Raw genomic sequence first — 18,731 nt, forward strand, 5'->3', positions numbered from 1 at the left:
TCTAAAATTATTAGGCATATTGAATATGAAATTGAGAAAACATAAAAGGTAAAAAAAAACACTTAAGTGAAGGAATAAAGAAAAGAAATAAGATTCTAGATGAAAGTAAAAAAATTTAAAGCTAGAAAATTAAGATAAAAACTTCCCTAAGGGTTAGCAAAAGAATTTAAAATGTGCTAAAAGGTTAAGATGCTTTAAATTATAATAAGATAAAATCTATAATTTAAGATGAAAATGAGTCATTCCAACTATCAGAACTATGATATGAGTATAGGAGAGAAAAATTAACATTAAAAAATTGCAGGTATGGTCAACCTTCTTTATCCCCGGCTTCTGCATCTGTAGATTCAACTACCCATGGATTGTAAATATTTTTTAAAAATGTGTACCTTTACTGAAAATGTATAGACTTTTCCTTGTCATTATTCACTAAACAATGCAGTGTAACAGCTATTTACAAAGTGTTTTCATTGTATTAGATACTGTAATTTACAGATGGTTTTAAATATGTAGAAGGATGTGCATAGGTTATATGCAAATATTCTATTCATATGAAAGACTTGAGCTGGTTCTAGAATCAGCTCCCTATGAACACTGAGGGATTATTGTAATTAGCAGTTAATATTGAGTATTAGAAGGATTTAAAACTGAGAAGTTTAAAAGAAGAAAGTTTGGGACTGGAAAGATGGCTCAATGGTTAAGAGGACTTGCTGCTTTTGTAGAGGACCTGAGTTCCATTTCCAGCAGCCACATTGGGTGACTCACAACCACTTGTAACTCCAGATCTATGGGGATCCAACACCCTCTTCTAGCCTCCACAGACATCCACACACATGTGCACATACCTATATAAAGACACACATACATACCTATAATTAAAAATAGAAGAAAATGTACAAAGGAAATCATGCAATATAGAATAAAATAATTCAGGAACAATTTTACAGAAAATTGAAACAATTTAAGAAGATGGTAATTTTTATAAAGTTAGAAGAATTTGGACTGGAGAGATGACTCAGGTTAAGAGCACTGGCTAATCTTGCAGAAAACCTTGGTTCAGTTCCCAGCACTCACATGAAAGCTAACAACTGTCTGTAACTCCAATTCCAGGGGATTTAATGCCCTCTTCTCACATCCACATTCATTACACTCTTATGATGAATTTATAGACATGCAGGCAAAACACTCATACATATAAAATAAAAATAAACATTTAAAAAAGTTAGAACAATTAAAATAGTGTCAGTTAGGACCACACACTATAGTACAGTGTGATTCCAGATTGTAATTTTGGATGGTTTTCCTGTAGCCCCGGCTGTCCTGGAACTTGCTATGTAGATCAGGCTGGCCTTGATCTCACAGAGATCCACCTACCTCTGTCTATGGAGCACAGGAAATAAAGATGTGTACTACCCACATGCACCACCTGGCCCAGATTATAATTTTTTTTTTAACTTTAAAAAAAATTTTTACGAAAACTTTATTGAAAATTTCATACATGCACATAGGATGTTTTGATCAAATCCATGCCCACTCCCTCCCCTCCAACATTCCCCCCTCTGAAGAGGTAACCCTAAAATCTTTTAAGGATTAGATACAAGCTCCCAAACACTTTTGACATTTTTTGGCCTTGGAACAAAGTATGTTGCTAACAGGCCTAAGGACATTTTGACTTTTAGCCAAGAAACTGGCTACATTTCTTTGGGGTCTTTTTACCCTAACTGCCTAGCCAATTCCTACCTCCTATTCTTACCATGCCATCCTCTGAAGGGGTTACCCAAATTCCCAATAGGGAATAGGGACACAGACCTCTCTGGCTTCTTCCATGCTGAACAGGGATGCAGGGTGAGACAAGTGGGGTACCCCTTAAGTGGGTCTATCTAAAAAGATTCCCAAATTGCATAACTCTTGTCTCTAGGAGGAAAAGAAAAGTCCTTGAATCATGAATGGGAGATGTGAAGGAGAAGTAAAGGCAAGAGTAATTAGCATTACAAGTTCTAGACAGGGAATAAGAAAAAAGTCAGAAGAGGGCAATTTTCAGATATTCATATGAGAGTCCATTGGAGTTTCTTGACAAGGGCTTCCAAAAGCATCCCTCTCTTGGGTTCTTCCTCATTTTTCTTTTGTCTACCAAGGCTGGACTAGTTGGCTGGGAAGAGTGGCTGGATATCCAGATGAGGGTGCAGTGACCCTGCTTGGCACTCTTTTAATGAATGAGCACAACCGTCAACAAGCACAATCGTGACGATGTTTAGTGACCAGGCTCAGCTGAAATCGTGATGATGGTAGTTATTTCATGCAAAAGGGACTGCTGTATAGCATCATCTTATTAAAAGGACCTGGAATTTAAAAGGATTTGGTGCTAGGATCCACATATGAGGGAGAACATATGTCGATTTTTTCTCTGAGATTGTGTTACTTCACTCAGTATAACAGTTTCTAGATCCATCCATTTACCTGCAAATTTCATTATTTCATCTTTCTTTACTACTGAATAGAACTCAATTGTGTAAATAGACCACATTTTTGTTCACCACTCGTCAGTTGAGGGGCACTTAGGTTGCTTCCATCTCTTAGCTATTGTGAAAAGAGTAGCAACAAACATGGTTGTACAAGTGTCTCTACAATAGAATGAGTCCTTTCGATATATGCCAAGGAGTGGTATAACCGGGCCTCCAGCAGTGAATGAGGGTTTAACTTTTTAAAAACATTTTTATTTATTATTTTTATTTTCTGTGTATGTGTGTATTGCCTGCATGTAGGTAAGTACACCCATGTTGCGCAATGCCCATGGAGGTCAGAAGAGGCTGTTGGATCCCCTGGGACTGGAGTTACGGACAGTTGTTAGCTGCTATGTGGGTGCTGGGATTCGAACCCAAATCTTCTGCAAGAACAACCAGTGTTCTTAACCTCTGAGCCATCTCTCCAGCCCCCAGATTATAATTTTAAGACAATGTTTTACTACTGAATTGAGGTGAAAATTTAATTTAGAGATGGAAGGAGAAGAATGAGCTAATGTAGAAATAAATAATTCAGAGACTCAGAGTATAAATTATTCGGTAATTTTGGAAGAGCAATTGTGAAAAGAATATTTTACCACTATTTCTAAATCTTTGGTATATGTTAAAGCTGTAACTAAAATAAGACACTAGAAAACTTGTTTTTAAATGATACTACTGGGCTTGAAATTCTTGTTGTTTGTAGTTAATATTTTCTCATGTTCTAATCTCTTCATTTGGAACCAGAGCACTCTCCTTGTGCCACTGTCTTACCTACACCCTGGCATGGAGTGCCATGTATACAGAGACCTTCTGAGACCACTGCTCTGCCATCACTTTCTCCTCTTGACCTAGGTCATAGTTATTTCATACACATTTGCTTTTTTTCATAAGAGAGTCTATAACATGTTCAAAGTAGAAGATAAGTAATTGTACATTCTGCACTCCTCCCTTGGAAATTTAAAAGCATTATTTTGAAAAGAATATCAAGAAAATATAAAGTAAATCTTACGACAATGACATGTTATTTCTTGTATTGGATAGCTGAGTAATATCTTGCTTGGTCTTTTCCCCAAGGTTTTTGTTTACAGATTACAATAGGCTGTCCAGTGTAGGTGGAGAAACTTCCTTGGCTGAAATGATTGCCACCCTCTCGGATGCTTGTGAGAGAGAATTTGGCTTTTTGGCTACCAGGCTTTTTCGAGTATTTAAGACTGAAGATACTCAGGGTAGGATTTCCTTTCTTCCTTGTGTGTGTCTAGGGGTGAGGAAAGGAATGAGTGTTCATTTTCATGGAAACGTGAATTGAACCCCAATGTCATCAGATGCTGTTAACTATGATTAGGGTCTTCTGGGTACATGCTATAGTAATAATTGTTAATACCATTTGTTCTATTACAGGCAAAAAGAAATGGAAAAAAACATGTTGTCTCCCATCTTTTATCATCTTTCTTTTTATTTTGGGCTGCATTATTGCTGGAATTACTCTTTTGGCTATATTCAGAGTTGACCCAAAACACCTGACAGTGAATGCTGTTCTCATAGCAATTGCATCTATAGTGGGGTTGGCCTTTGTGCTCAACTGCCGTACATGGTGGCAAGTGCTGGACTCTCTCCTGAATTCTCAGAGAAAACGTCTTCATAATGCTGCCTCCAAGATGCACAAATTGAAAAGTGAAGGATTCATGAAAGTAAGCATTCACTATTAGAAAAAAGCTGAAATGTGGATATGCTACCACCAGCATGCTCACTTTGGCTTTAACAGACGCTCTCTAGATGTTAAAGGGGTACATTTAGGGTTTTGGGTTTTTTGTTTCTTTTCTCAGTGCTGAGGACTGAAGCCAGGGCCTTGTGCATGCTAGGTAAGTACTCTACCACTCAGCTATATCCCCAGGTCTGTTGTATTTAGTTTATTTTAATTGGTTTATTTATTTAGTTATCAATTAGTTTATTATTTGTTTTTTGAGACTAGTTTAAAAGATGTTTTATGTTTGTAGGAAAATTCAGAGATACCCCATGTATCTGTGCTCCCACATGTGTACTCTCTGTTACCTTAATCCATTACCAGAGTAGTACATCTGTTGCTGTTGATGAGCCACAGTGATCCATCATAGTCATGCTCAGTGTCTGAAGTTCACATTAGGGTCATTCCTGTTCTGTACATTCTATGGGTTTCGACAAATGCATGATGACATATCCATCATTTTAGTGTTATACAGAGTATTTTCACTGCCATGAAAGCCGCTGCTTCACATCTTAGTCCTGTCTCCTCCAACCCCAGTCAAATACTGGTATTTTTACTATTTCGGGAGCTGTCGTCTTCAGAATGTCATGTAGTTGAAATCATGCAGTAGGTAGCCTTTTCATACTAGCTTCTTTCATTCCATAGTATACATTTATATTCCTTTTATAGCTTAAAGGCCCATTTCTTTTTAGGTCTGAATAATATTGTTGCCTGGATGTATAGCTTCATTTATTAATTCACCTATTGAAAGGCATCTTTGTTGCTTTAAGTTTAAGCAGTTATGAATAAAACTGCTGTAAATATCTGTGTTCAGATTTTTGTGTAGACATAAATTTTTAGCTATTTTGAGTAAATGCCAAAGAGTATGATTGCTGGATCTCATGGTAAGCATATATTTAGTTTTGATTAAAAACTATCAAATTAGACTGGATGTGGTGGTGCATGCTTGTAATTCTAGCTATTCTGGAGATGCAGCATACCAAGATCCCATCTTAAAAAGCTAAGCAACACTCCCTCTTACCACTGGACTATCTTCTAAAGTGGTTATACCATTTTGTGTTGCCCAGCAGTGAGTGTGAGTTCTTACTGTTCTACATCTTTGCCTTCACTTGGTGTAATCAGTGTTCTGGATTTTGGCCTTCTGTTAGGTATTATAGTGTCATTGTTCTCTATCCTTTACCCTTCATCTTTAATAATTGGGTCTCTCCTTTTTCACTCCTTTTTAAAAAAGATTTATTTTTATTTATGTGTATGTATGTGCCTGTGTGAGTTTTACTACATGTATGAAAGGTGCCCACAGAGGCCAGATCCCTGGGAACTTAAGTTATAGGTGGTTGTGAACAATTTGGTTTTGGTGCCGGGAACTGAACCTGGGTCCTCTAGAAGGACAGACAGTAAGTGCTCTTAACCACTAGGACATTTGTTCATCCCGATTTTGTTTTCTGATCCACCCTGATAATCTGTCTTTTAATTGCTGCATTTAGACCATGGATATTCAGAATGATTATTGATAGACGTGGAGCTGGAGTCATATCTTACATAATTGGTACTGTTTATACTTATTGCCCTTGTGCCTTGTTCTTGTTTTTGGTCTTCCTTTTGTGGGTTTTGACTGAACATTTTATATAATTCTACTTTATCACTTTTTTATCATGTCAGTTACACTTTTTTTGATTTTTTTTTTTTTTTTTTTTTTTTTTTTTGAGACAGAGTCTCCCTATAGCCCCAGCTGTCCTGGAACTCACAGAGATCTGCCTGCCTCTGCCTCCTGAGTGCTGGGATTAAAGGTGTGTGCCATTGTACCTTAAAGTAAGATTTTTTTTTTTAATTGGAAATTAAATCATCAAAACATGAAGCAGGACCATACTTTTTTGAACTAAAAGGGTATTTATCAACTTCTGTAATGCTTCCTTTGATCAAGGTTGGATGCTACCAAAGAGCCAACAGTAGTGTAAAAATGAGCAGATCTTTTGGTTTGAATTCAAATCTAAGTTTTTTGTTATTCAGAGTCTGTGATTTTAGCAAGTAAATCCCTCAACCCAGTTTGTCCTTTTAAAGTTCTGTAAGTGTCTAGTTCTTGGTAGTCTGAGGCTGAACTGCTGTGATTTATATGTAGTCATTCTGTAAACTAAAACACTCATTATAGTTTTAACTGTAACCACAGCTAGCAACAAGAACTTTGGATTTCTCTTCCTCTGGCTAGATGACTTATTTATTTTATTTTTTTTGTCATTTTGAGGCAAGGTTTCCCTGTTGTCCCAGCTGGCCTGAAACTCACTATGTAGACCAGGTTGACCTCGATTTCATGGAGATCTGCCTGCCCCTGCCTCTTAAGTGCTCTGGTTAAAGGAGCCAGGCTTCTTTTGTGCTTTTAAAGAAATACATTTAACTCTTTTGTATTCTGTGGTTCTCCATGCAGGTCCTGAAGTGTGAAGTGGAATTGATGGCCAAGATGGCAAAAACCATTGACAGCTTCACTCAGAATCAGACAAGGCTGGTGGTTATCATTGATGGGTTAGATGCCTGTGAGCAAGACAAAGTCCTTCAGATGCTAGATACAGTACGTTTCCACTGTCTTGAAACTTGTTGTTGTGGCCACATACAGATGCAGGACCACAAAATAGCTCAAGTGGAATAGAAACTGCTTTTTATTTAATAAACATGGGTTTCTCTTTTGAATTTCTCTTATAAAAACTTTTTCATGCAGAAATATAGCAGGAGCAAATGTTTCATCATAAAGACATTCATCTTGATGAAAAAAATTTCATCTTGATGGCAGTTTAGGAGAAAACCAAATGGAGTATTTCTTAAGCCCCAGAGTATTCAGAGATACTGTAGGGGACCCATAGAATTTGTAGAGTTTTATTAAAAAGGGCAGATCACAGGCAATCTAAGATGTGTTGTAAATAACACTGGTGAACTGTGGGCAGAGCTGAGTGTGCCCAGCACTCACAGTATTCACAGTAATTGTGTTGTATGTGATGTTACCTATTGCTTAGACTATAGGTATCTGAAAAGGAAACTACATTTATAGTTTTCTTTTCAGATTCTGACATTGATAAATGACAGCAACTTGAGATTGAGCCATCAGTAAAATTTATTTTCATAGAGGATACATTTTGTTGAAAAATGAATGTTATTCAAAAATATAACCAGGAAAGTATAGCACAGATTTTAAAAAGATAATATTTTATATAATTAGAAATTTGTGTCCAACCATACATTTCTTCTATCACAGGTCAGAGTTCTGTTTTCAAAAGGCCCTTTTATTGCCATTTTTGCAAGTGATCCACATATTATCATAAAAGCCATCAACCAGAACCTCAATAGTGTGCTTCGGGATTCCAATATAAATGGACATGACTACATGCGCAATATAGTTCATTTGCCTGTTTTCCTTAATAGTCGTGGACTTAGCAATGCAAGAAAATTTCTTGTAACTTCAACAACAAATGGGGACATTTCATGCTCGGATACCACAGGTAGATATCAAGCTTCTAAAGTACTTGAGTTTGAAGTCGTTTTGAAACTTTTTTTTTTTCTTTTTTTTGTCTTTTTGAGACAGGGTCTCTCTGTAGCCCCTGCTGTCCTGGAACTCACTATGTAAACCAGGCTGGCCTCAAACTCACAAAGAGCTGCCTGCCTCTGCCTCCCAAGTGCTGGGATTAAAGGCGTGTACCACCATACCTGGCTTTGAAACAAAAGTGTCTCTGTTTACTTTGAAAGATATTGTTGATATTTTATATTTCTTTATATCACATAAAACAACTCTCTGCAAATAGTGCTATCCTGTTATACTCTTTTAGGAATACAGGAGGATGCTGACAGAAGAGTTTCACAAAACAGTCTTGGAGAAATGACAAAACTTGGTAGCAAGACAGCCCTCAATAGACGGGTAAGATATCATTAACTTAATTTAATTACTTGATTTATTTTTCCTTGTCATGCTAGGGATTAAACCCAAAGCCTTATGCATACTAGGCAAGTGTTCTTCCACTTAGCTATTCCCTAGCTCTGATGTGTTTTTTGCTGTGTTTTTTTTTTTTTTTGTATTGCAGTTATTCAGATAAAATTAGGTTAATGCCACCTAACTAGTCTTTTGTAAATAATACATTAAATTCTTCAAAGGAGTGTTAGAATTGAATTATTTTCTAACTTGAGCTGTTTCAGGGAATACTTAAACCTAGAGCAGTAACAGCCTTAAACTAGGATTCAGTCTCTGTCGTCTGCAGGCTTTTCTCAGCCCAGGTGCTGACACTGGTCCTAGACCAATGAGATGTTATAGTTCACCAACTGATTGCAACTTTACATTGATTCCTGAACAGGTTAAATTATGCCTGTTGCTACTGTAGGTGTTAAGAAAGGTTTGTACTGAGAAAACACCTGACTTAATTTTCTTATGGTCTTCCTACTTTCCTAACATTTGAAAGGCATCTCTCTAAAACCACATGTGATTCTGGGCCCTTCCCCAGTCTCCTTTAGTTTCTCCATCCAATGCTTTACTTGTTTCTGTTCATCTACCTCTTGTTTGTATGGAGCAAAAACATATAGTGTGTATCCATCTATGTTTCTGTCACTTAGGGTTAGTTAACATGGGCTTATCTACACTGTTTCTTCTTCTTCTTTTTTTTTTTTTTTTTTTTTTCTACCATTAACTTTGGACATTGTAGCCTCAAAACTTTTTAAAATTTAATGTGTCTGAGTGTTTTGCCCGAATGTATGTAAGTACACCACATGTGTGCAATACCTATTGTGGCTGGAAGAGGGTGTTGGATTCCTTGGAACTGGAGTTACAGATGGTTGTTAGCTGCCATGTAGGTGCTGGGAACCAAAACTGCTCTGCAACAGCAGCCAATGTTCTCAACTGGTGAGCTATCTTTCTGGCCTCCATTTGAGATGGTTTCACTATGTAGCTCTTGCTGGAACTTACTATTTATACCAGGCTGGCCTAGAACTCACAGAGATCTGCCTGTCCCTGCTGGGATTAAAGGCATGCACTACCATGCCTGGCTTTTTTTTTTTTTCCTTCCTTCATTCCTTCGTTTGTTCATTCCTTCCTTCCTATTATTTTTTTGTTTGACATTTTACTTAAAAATGTTTCTTTGGCTTGTGCCTATATGCTTTACAGATGTGGATGTAAAGTTAATATGAATGACAAGTAATAGAGCTAAGTTCAGAGGCATGGTGACTTAGCATTTTGAATTTCTCTCCTGGGAGTTAGGGCTCTTGGTTTCCTTTGATTGCATCCACCTTTCCAGTGCTTGAGACTCAGAGGAGGACATGCCTTTGTTGTGCTTGTTTTTCCTCTTAGGAGATGGAATTTTTCTTCTTTAGAGACAGGAGCTCCCCGTAGCCCTGGCTAGCCTGGAGCTTGCTATGTAGACCAGGCTGACCTTGAACTCACAGAGATGGCCTGCCTCTGCCTCCCAAGTGTGGGGACTAATGGCGTGCTTTACCACTCCTGGCATGAGATGGAATTTCTTATCCACTTCTACTTACTCTGCAGAGTGCCTTTAGTTCTTAAGAAGAGGTGAGGAAAATTAAGAGTGATTGTGCTTGTGAGGAAATGGTTACACACTTTAAGATAACCTAAAAATAAAAATGCTGAATCCTTAGAACGAGATAGGAGTTTATTTACTTATTATTTTAGGGTTCCTCTACATACTAAGCCTTTGGAGAGTTTGACTATGATTCTATGTAGTTCTGCTCTCTTCTCATCTGAAAGACATTGAGCTTTCCCTAGCTCTACAGCTCTAAATTGGCATGCATGATGCAGTTGCTACCAATACAACTTTATAACTGCTTTGTAAAGGTTCTGCCCCAGTAGTGCTAATACTTTCATCAGCGTGTGATCTTCTATTTTATTGTGAACTTTGTTGTTCTTATAAGCATATATTAACTTCTCAAAAGCTTGATGTTCTCAAACTTGAAGAGGGGGTTCTCTCTCACTGCTGGTGCTCTGTTTTAGGATACTTACCGCAGAAGACAGATGCAGAGGACAATCACTCGTCAGATGTCCTTTGATCTCACAAAGCTGCTGGTTACTGAAGACTGGTTCAGTGACATCAGCCCTCAGACCATGAGGCGATTACTTAATATTGTTTCTGTAACAGGTGACTTTTTTTCTCACTTTCTATGGTAGATAATAAATTTTATTTTATTTATATTTTTTGAAGTACTAGGCATTGAACTGAGGGCCTTCCATAAGCTAGGTGAATATTCTACCATTGACTTACACTGCCAGCCATCACAATAAACGTTAGAGTTAACAAAGCAATTTAAATTTGGAAATGAAGGAATATTTTTTGTTTTGTATGTTTGTATTACTGAGTATCAGCTTTGTCTCTGTTAAGTAGAAGTCAGTATTAGTTGACAATAAAAATCAGGTATCATTTTGACACTTATTTTAAAATTTCATGATTTCAAAAATATTTTACTTTGGGGCTAGACAGATGGCTCAGCAGTTAAGAACACTGGTTGTTCTTGCAGAAGACCCAGGTTTGAATCCCAGCACCCACATGGCAGCTAACAACTGTCCATAACTCCAGTTTCTGACCTCTGCGGGCATTGCACGACACGGGTGCACTTACCCACGTGCAAGCAATACATGCATACACATAAAATAAAAATAATAAATAAAATTTAAAAAAAGAATTCATCATAAAAAATATTTTACTTCATATTTAAGATAAATTTACATAAGTGAAAATAATTAAAATTTAAGGTGTTGAAATTCAGATTTTTCTATATTGCTAGGTTGTTTTAGTTTTTGTATGATATTTTGAATAAGAAATGTTTATACCAAGGGGCTGGAGAGATGGCTCAGTGGTTAAGAACACTGACTGTTCATATGTCAGGAGTGGTGACACATGCCTTTAATCCTGGCACTTGGGAGGCGGAGGCAAGTGGATCTCTGTGAGTTCGAGGCCAGCCTGATCTCCATAGTGAATGCAGGCCAGCTAGGGCTGCAGGGAGACCCTGTCTCAAAAAGACCAAAAAAACAAAAAAATACCGACTGTTCTTGCAGAAGACCCAGGTTTGAATCCCAGCACCCACATGGCAGCTAACAACTGTCCTTAGCTCCAGTTCCAGGGGATCTGACAGCCTCTTCTGTCCTCTGCAGGTGTTGCATGACATGGGTGTACTTACCTACATGCAGGTATAACACTCATACACATAAAAATAAAAATAATAAATAAAATATATTTAAAATGTTTATACCAAAATTGGAGATTATTGTCCTATGCCTGAATTCTCTTCATGGAATTCTGCTTTTCACTATGTTAAGACTCACTAATTAGCATTAGGCAGTCATCTGAATACTTGTAATTTAGCTTGTAGAATATGGTTCTTACTTTGCATGGTATTGCTTGGTACTTTGTAATATTACTGAGTGTTGACTCTCAACTAGAATTTCATTTTAAGGCTTATCATATAAACTGTATTATAGGTGAGGCTGTATCTAATAAAATTTTTTGATAGTTAAATCCCTTTAAGTAAGATTTCAAACTTAAAATACTGGATTTGTTTGACAATGGAACTGTTTGGTTATATTATCAGTAACACTGAAATCGTCATTTAATAAATTCGTTAACAGTGTGTAATAACTGTCTGCAGTATGCCAAGAAATGGTCTGGACATTGTAGAGATCAAACAGTGAACAAGATAAAGACCTTCACAGTAGGAAGACTGAAAGATACAATGTCACATGAGGATAAGTTCCATGAGAAGAATAAATGGGAGATGGAGACAGAACCCCTTCCTCACTCGAAGATGACCCTAGTGCTGCCTCTAGCTACTGCTCCTTCTCAGTAGAGCTCCTTGAAAGAATCCACTGTCCATTTCTCATACTCTTCTCTTGGTAATCCTTTCAAACTTTCTCCAATGCCCTTACTCAGTACTTCAGCAAAATAGCATTTCAAGGTCACTAGTGGCTTCCATGTTACAAAGTCCAATGGCCAGGTCCTCGTCTTACTTGACCCCACAAGCAGCATGTGACAGTGTGTTTGATCACTTCTTGAAAAGCTTTACTCCTTTGGTTTTCAGAGCCCTGCACTTACTGGATTTTCCTCTTAACTGTTAGCAGCCAGTACTTACCTCCTCCTGTATTTAACATTGGAATGCCTTTGGCCACAGTTCTTGGAGCCCAGTTTTCACAAACTCCACCATTAATAATTATTCTTCAGCTATATGAACAATAGATTTTCTCTTTTCTTAAGTCTTTGTTTAAATGTCAGCTTTTCAGTGAGTCTCCCACACATCTTATATGAAATGACATTTCCTCCTTTGTTATTATTCCCTGTTTTCTCTTTTTCCCTGCTCCATTTTACTCCATGGACCAGCCATCTTCTAACACATGCTGCCACTTTCTTTCATTGTCTATCTCCTCTCAGTCGAATGTGAAACCCTCATGGCAGGGATTTTTTTTTTTTTTTTTTTTTTTTTTTTTTTTTTTTTTTTTTTAATTACCTAGCTTATTGCTGTACCCAGAACAACATCTGGGATTCCGTTGTGAATGAATAAGAGGCCTGAATGAAATGAGAGCCAAGCTTTACATATTTCCTGAGAAAAGCATTTTAAGTAAAAGGAACAGAAAGTATAAATGTTCTGAGGTGGGATTCTAAGAACAGCTGGTAGCCAAACCTAGTTGGAATTTGAGGAACAAAGAGTAGTGGGAAGAGGAGGTGTTAAGCAGATAGCCAGTCTCCAATTCATTTGAGGGTTTACCGACTCCAAAATCCATAGGAAGGAATTTAGATTATTTAGACATTTTCAGATACTTGAAAGAGGCCCAAGTTGACATTATTTAATAATTGATACTGAAACCAGGCCTGATGGTTCAGACTTTTAATCTTAGCTACTTGGAAAGCTGAGGCAGAAGGATCTCAAATTTAAAACTTGCTGGGCTAGAGTTGAGTTCAAGGCCAGCCTAGGTAACTTAGCGAGCTGGATATGGAGGCTCACTTCTGTAATCCCTGTGCTCTGGAGTTTAGCTATTTAATTCAGTGTTAACCTATTTATACTCTGTTGGAAGTATATCTGTCCTACGGCCTCTCAGGAAGTTTGTTTCCCCAGTTTTCCTCCCTGGGTCAACATGATCATGTTACACCCTGTGATTATTTCATAGGGTTATGTTTGTTTTTTTGATTTGTTTTCTACTCCACTGAGTGAAGGCTTTTCAGGAAGGCTAGGATCACATCATCTATTTTGTTCAGTATTTTATCCCAGCATCACTGTTTTTTTTTTAATGTGTATTTTTGCTGAATTTTTGTGCATTTCATATAATAAATCTTAATCATATTTAGGTCCCCCTCCCCCATCCATACCCCCCATGACAGATTTTATACATTCTGTCATATATGTTAAGGCCTACCTTGTCAAACTTTTATACCTAGATGTCCCTTGGTGCAAGTTCATCCACTGGAATCTAGTTAGCCTATCTAGAGTCACTCCCGTAAAGAAAATCGGCTCTCCCTTACCCAGCAGTAATCAGTTGCCAATAGTTCCTCAGTTAAGGTTGGGGCCTGCTGCCCATTTCCCCAGTTCTACACTGTATTTTTTTTTTTTTCTGATTGACTCTACATGGGTCTTGTGCATGCTGTTACCATTGCTGTAAGTTCATATGAGCAAGTTCCCAGTGGCCTGAAAGCCTCCGTTTCCTTTTGTTCATGCTCTTACAATCTTTCTGCCCTCTCTTCTGCAATGGTCCCTGAGCCATGGGTGGGTGAGGTTTAATATGGGAGTCCTTTCCAGGGACATGCCCTCTATGGTCTCTTATTCTCTACACCTTGGCCAGTTGTGGCCTTCTGTGTGCATCACACTCTGTTGCGTGAGGAAGCTTCTCTGGTGAGCGAGGAATGTGTTAGTCTTCTTTCTACACCCTGTTCCACTATGTTCCATGAGCTTTAGGTGTAGAGGTTCTACTGTAGATGTGTTACTTAAGGACGGGCATCTCTCAGACACTTATTCTCTGTGTATGACTAGTTGTGGAACTCTGTAATAGTCTCCGTCTGTTGCAAAAAGAAGCTTCGTTGATGAGTGGTGAATGGTGTACTTGTCTGTAAATATAAGGATCTATTAAGAGTCTGTTAGACTAGTATATTTGTTAGACTAGATGCATACTAAACTGATCATCATCATGTAAAATTGATAATATTTTAAATTAAAAAGCAAACCCAGTATTTTATAATCGTTACCAAGTCAAGAGGAAAGGAAGCATTGATTTAGAAAGTTTGAGGATTGTAACGTGTAAGCATGCCCAGTGGTAGAATACTGAGTTAGTCCTCAGAATACCTCATAAATAGACAGGGTCATTTATTCAACATGTGAATAACAAATTTTAGAAACATTATATCTCATTTGGTAGGTTACTGACATAATCTTCTGCCCTTAGTAAATAAAAAGTGAAGTGTATTGGGTTCACATTCACTTGTATTAAAGCAAACATGGAGCAATATATTTGGATCTCTTTAAGTTCAATTGGTAGGCTCTTAGCAGATAGTATTTCAGAGTATTGAGGACTGCCATGGGTAAGTTAATGTTTTGCTGTATGCTTGTAGGCAGCATGGAGACTAAAACATGATTGGAAAGACTTTTTGCTTGTATATCTGTGTTCAAAAAAGGAACTTGCATCAATATAAAATAAAACAGAAGATTACCTTTAAAACTAAATAGAATCATTTAAATACCTTTGACTTTTTGTTTATTTCTAGTTGAGATAGGATCTCTCTGTGTAGCCTAGACGGGCCTTGGACTTGCAGTACTCCTACTTTACCTCCTGTGTGCTAGGATTACCAGTGTCTGCCACTGTGCCCTTTCTGAATCTTTAAATTCTGGATTTTAGAAACCATATAAATATTAGATTTGAATTTGTATTATAACCAAATGACAATTTTTTTAAATTTAAAAGTTAAATTGTTCATGAATATGCTAAATGTCTTACGTAGCATAATATTACTTTATTAATTTTAAAATGTTTATTTTATTCCTTAAAGGGCGATTACTAAGGGCTAATCAGATTAGTTTCAACTGGGACAGACTTGCCAGCTGGATCAACCTTACTGAGCAGTGGCCGTACCGGACTTCATGGCTCATATTGTATTTGGAAGAGACTGAAGGTGTTCCAGATCAAATGACATTAAAAACCATTTATGAAAGGTATTTTGTTTGACTTCTTTAATTTTAACTTTATTTTGAGTTGAGTATTTTTAAAAAAAAACATAAATAATATGTATAAAGTATATTTCTGACTCATTTGTCATTCTCATTAATTTCATTACAGTTTGCAGCACAAGTATACTTTCATGTAGAATTTTAGCTTTACTTCTACTTCTTTTTATGTTAGATAAACTTATAAGAGTTCAGTTTTTATAAAATTTATAAAGTTAAAGTATTTTTTATTTACTAGAACACTCCAGTAGTTTCAAATTTCAGTTGCTAAACTGTTTCTTAGAAAAAAGATAATACAAAACTATATAGTTTTACCATTTGGTATAATTGAAACTATTGTTTTAAAATATAAATGCAATATTAATATAGTTTATATTTTAAAACAGTTCAGCATATGTCAGCATATGGTTTTTCCTAACTGGTTTTAGACTTTTAGAGGATTATTGTAGTATTTACCCATAGCTTTGAGCTCTTCTAGGTTTTATATTTTAACTTGTGCTAAGTCTCATCGTGGTTTAACCCTGGTGTGGTGTTGCAGTGAGACAAATTACCATGCACTCTCAGAAATGTGACAACCAATCGCATCTGGTCTTTGATCTGTTAGAAATCATCTTATCTTGAGGTACATGATTGGACATAGTCTTAGTTGTATAGTAAAATACTAAGCTTTATTTCTGAATAAACATGTTTGTCATAACTCAGGAGTTAGGTAATTATGAATGCTTGTTAGATGCACAGTTATTACAGTTAAAACTTTTAATAAGTTTTATTACATGTTATGGTTGCATATTTTTAACAAGGAAGACTGAAATTCAGAAAATGTAAGTAATGTCTCATCTCCACGTGCTACTTACTCTATGCACTCTACAGTAGAGCTTTTGTCCTCACAGTTCTCAAGGAGGTACTATAATTCCCATTTGCACACTAGAAAACTGGAGCCCCAAGGGGATAAGTCACTTGCCAAAAGCCAGTATGTGGTAGAGCTGGGGTTTTGCCTGAGGCTACAGAGTCGATGCTTTTACATGTGCTAGGTGAATGGCCTTTCATGGCTAAGTACTGTCAGAAACACACAAGATTTGTTACAGAACCAAGGGGCTGCAGTTTTGACATTTTAATGTTTTCTCTTTCTTTATAGAACAGTACAAGTTAGTTTAGTTAATATGAAATTTCATCTAATTTCCTACTAATAACAACTAGTCCACAAAAGAGTTACTGTGTTATTTATCTAACTTTTGTCTTCATAAAAACGTCAGTTTCCCCTGTTTAAAACAAACTGTTGGTTATTGCTTCTTCTAGCCCCCTGCCTCTAATTTTTAAACAGAATATTCATATCAGCCTTTGGTTTGGGTGTGGAATGGGGTCTTACTACCTTTCTTAATTGAGAACACATGGAAGCATAGATATGTATCTCAGGATTACAGATATATTGACCAACAGCTCAAGCAGTATATGTGGAGTCCTAGAAAACTAGCCTCCTGCTTGCTTTGTGACAAGGATGAGAAGGGTGAAAAAAGTCCCCAGGTGATGGAAGTAGGAGTGATACAAAATGAACCAGAGATTTGAAAGACCACCCTCTCTCCCAAAATTTATGTTTCAAGTCAGTCCAGCAAAAATTTGGGTTTTTTTATTTTGGTATGGTTTGGTTTTTTGTATTTTGAGTCAGAGTCTTACTATGTAGCTCTGGCTGACCTAGAACTTGCTATGTAGGCCAGGATGGCCTCAATCTCACAGATATATATGCCTGCCTCTGTCTCCTGAATGCATGCGCCGCCATGACTGGCCAATAACAGTTATTAAGCAGTAGTCATTAATAACTGCCAGATGCTGGAGCTATTATTATTTGGATGTAATATATCTTCCTGAAACCTTGACTATTTTTTTGTTGCTTGTCTTATTTTTGTTGTCCTGAGAGGAACCCAGAGTTTGATACATGGTAGTCATACATTTTGCCCTGACCTATACCAGCCCACCTTGTTCCCTTAAAGAAACCAAGGTTAGTAGGTATTTGCTTAATATAAGTGCTTAAAAGTTTCTTTTATTCACCCTGACTGATTTCTTCATTAACATATATTTAGTATAACTTTTTACTAAGATTCAGAGCTTATGGAGATGTTCTTTATGCTTTTGTGTATTGTAGGGGCCGGTAAGGGAGGGGGGTTGGATGGAAGGAGAGCTATAAAGCATGTTATTTCTTTGAAGGATTTACATCTGTTTGATTATTTTTTTCTACTTGAAAATGCTTTCAAACTTACAAAAATTTTGCATAGTACAAAGAATAGTACAAAGAACCCCCATATACTTACCCTTCATCTGGACTCATTTGTTAGTATTTGACTTCATTTGCTTTATCATTTCTATGCACACCATCTTCTGAGCACTTGTTTTCTCTTTGTTTTATATATTTGCATCTATATACAAATGCAGACATATTTTTCCAGATTATGTGTGGGTAAAGTACATACAGCATATCGTTTTCCTCTAAATGCTTAAGTTTTGAGGAACTTATACTCTAATTAAAAGAAAAACATGCATATTTGAAACAAGTAGAGGGAAGAAAAATAAGATTGCTTAAATAATTTACGAGTTTATTTATGAATATTACACAAAATCCTTGTTTTCTGGGTGGTAAGAAACTTCTTAGTCTATAACCACTATTCTTTGCTAATAGACAATTGTTTGACCTTTTATTTTTTATTTATTCTTTCTCAGGGAAGAAAGATTTATTTTGGTTCATGGTTACAGTCCATTGTGGTTGGGAGGGCATGGTGGAGTGGAGCAGCTCACATCATGGTGGCCAGAAAGTAGAGAGAATACCTGTATCTGCAGGCTTTCTCCTTTCCCCCACCTTTTTTCCTGTCTCAGCCTATAGCCTATGGGATGGTACTGCCTGCATTCAGGGCAGGCCTTCCCTCTAGTTATTTCTTTTGTGAAACACCCTCACAGACACATCCAGAGGTGTGTTTTATATTACTAGGTGCTTCTCAGACAAGTGAAGTTGACAGTTAAGATTAACCACTACATGTCTACTTACCCCTTGTCAGCTTGATTCCCAGAACATTTCTTTAAACCATAACCTTCCACCCCTGGCCCCCAAAAGGTCTGTCTCATAATGCGAAATTCATTCAGTCCATCTGTAAAATTCCCCTTAGTCTTAACAATTCCAACATTGTTCAAAAATCCAAATTCAGTGTCTCCTCTGAGACTCAAGACAAACTCTTGGCTGTAAGCCTCTTTAATAGCAATAAGAAAATGACATATTTCCAAATTACAATGTCACACAGCAAAAATTTCCCTTCTAATAGGAAGGAATGGAGGAATAG

General features: G+C 36.9%; 1 protein-coding gene across 10 annotated transcripts in view; it reads left to right on the forward strand.

The window, feature by feature from the left end:
- The window catches only part of Kidins220 (kinase D interacting substrate 220), a 109,957-nt gene that overhangs the window by 34,058 nt on the left and 57,168 nt on the right, over positions 1-18,731 (forward strand). For all 10 annotated transcript variants that reach the window (XM_008850142.3, XM_029554586.1, XM_029554585.1 and 7 more), the window contains 7 exons: positions 3,576-3,727; positions 3,900-4,189; positions 6,662-6,802; positions 7,481-7,724; positions 8,049-8,137; positions 10,211-10,355; positions 15,237-15,399. In XM_008850142.3, coding sequence (XP_008848364.1) covers positions 3,576-3,727; positions 3,900-4,189; positions 6,662-6,802; positions 7,481-7,724; positions 8,049-8,137; positions 10,211-10,355; positions 15,237-15,399 — 1,224 coding nt within the window. The remainder of the gene's footprint in view (positions 1-3,575; positions 3,728-3,899; positions 4,190-6,661; positions 6,803-7,480; positions 7,725-8,048; positions 8,138-10,210; positions 10,356-15,236; positions 15,400-18,731) is intronic.

Source organism: Nannospalax galili, unplaced genomic scaffold (assembly GCF_000622305.1).
Source record: "Nannospalax galili isolate Female #2095 unplaced genomic scaffold, S.galili_v1.0 scaffold100, whole genome shotgun sequence".
Lineage (NCBI taxonomy): Eukaryota > Metazoa > Chordata > Mammalia > Rodentia > Spalacidae > Nannospalax > Nannospalax galili.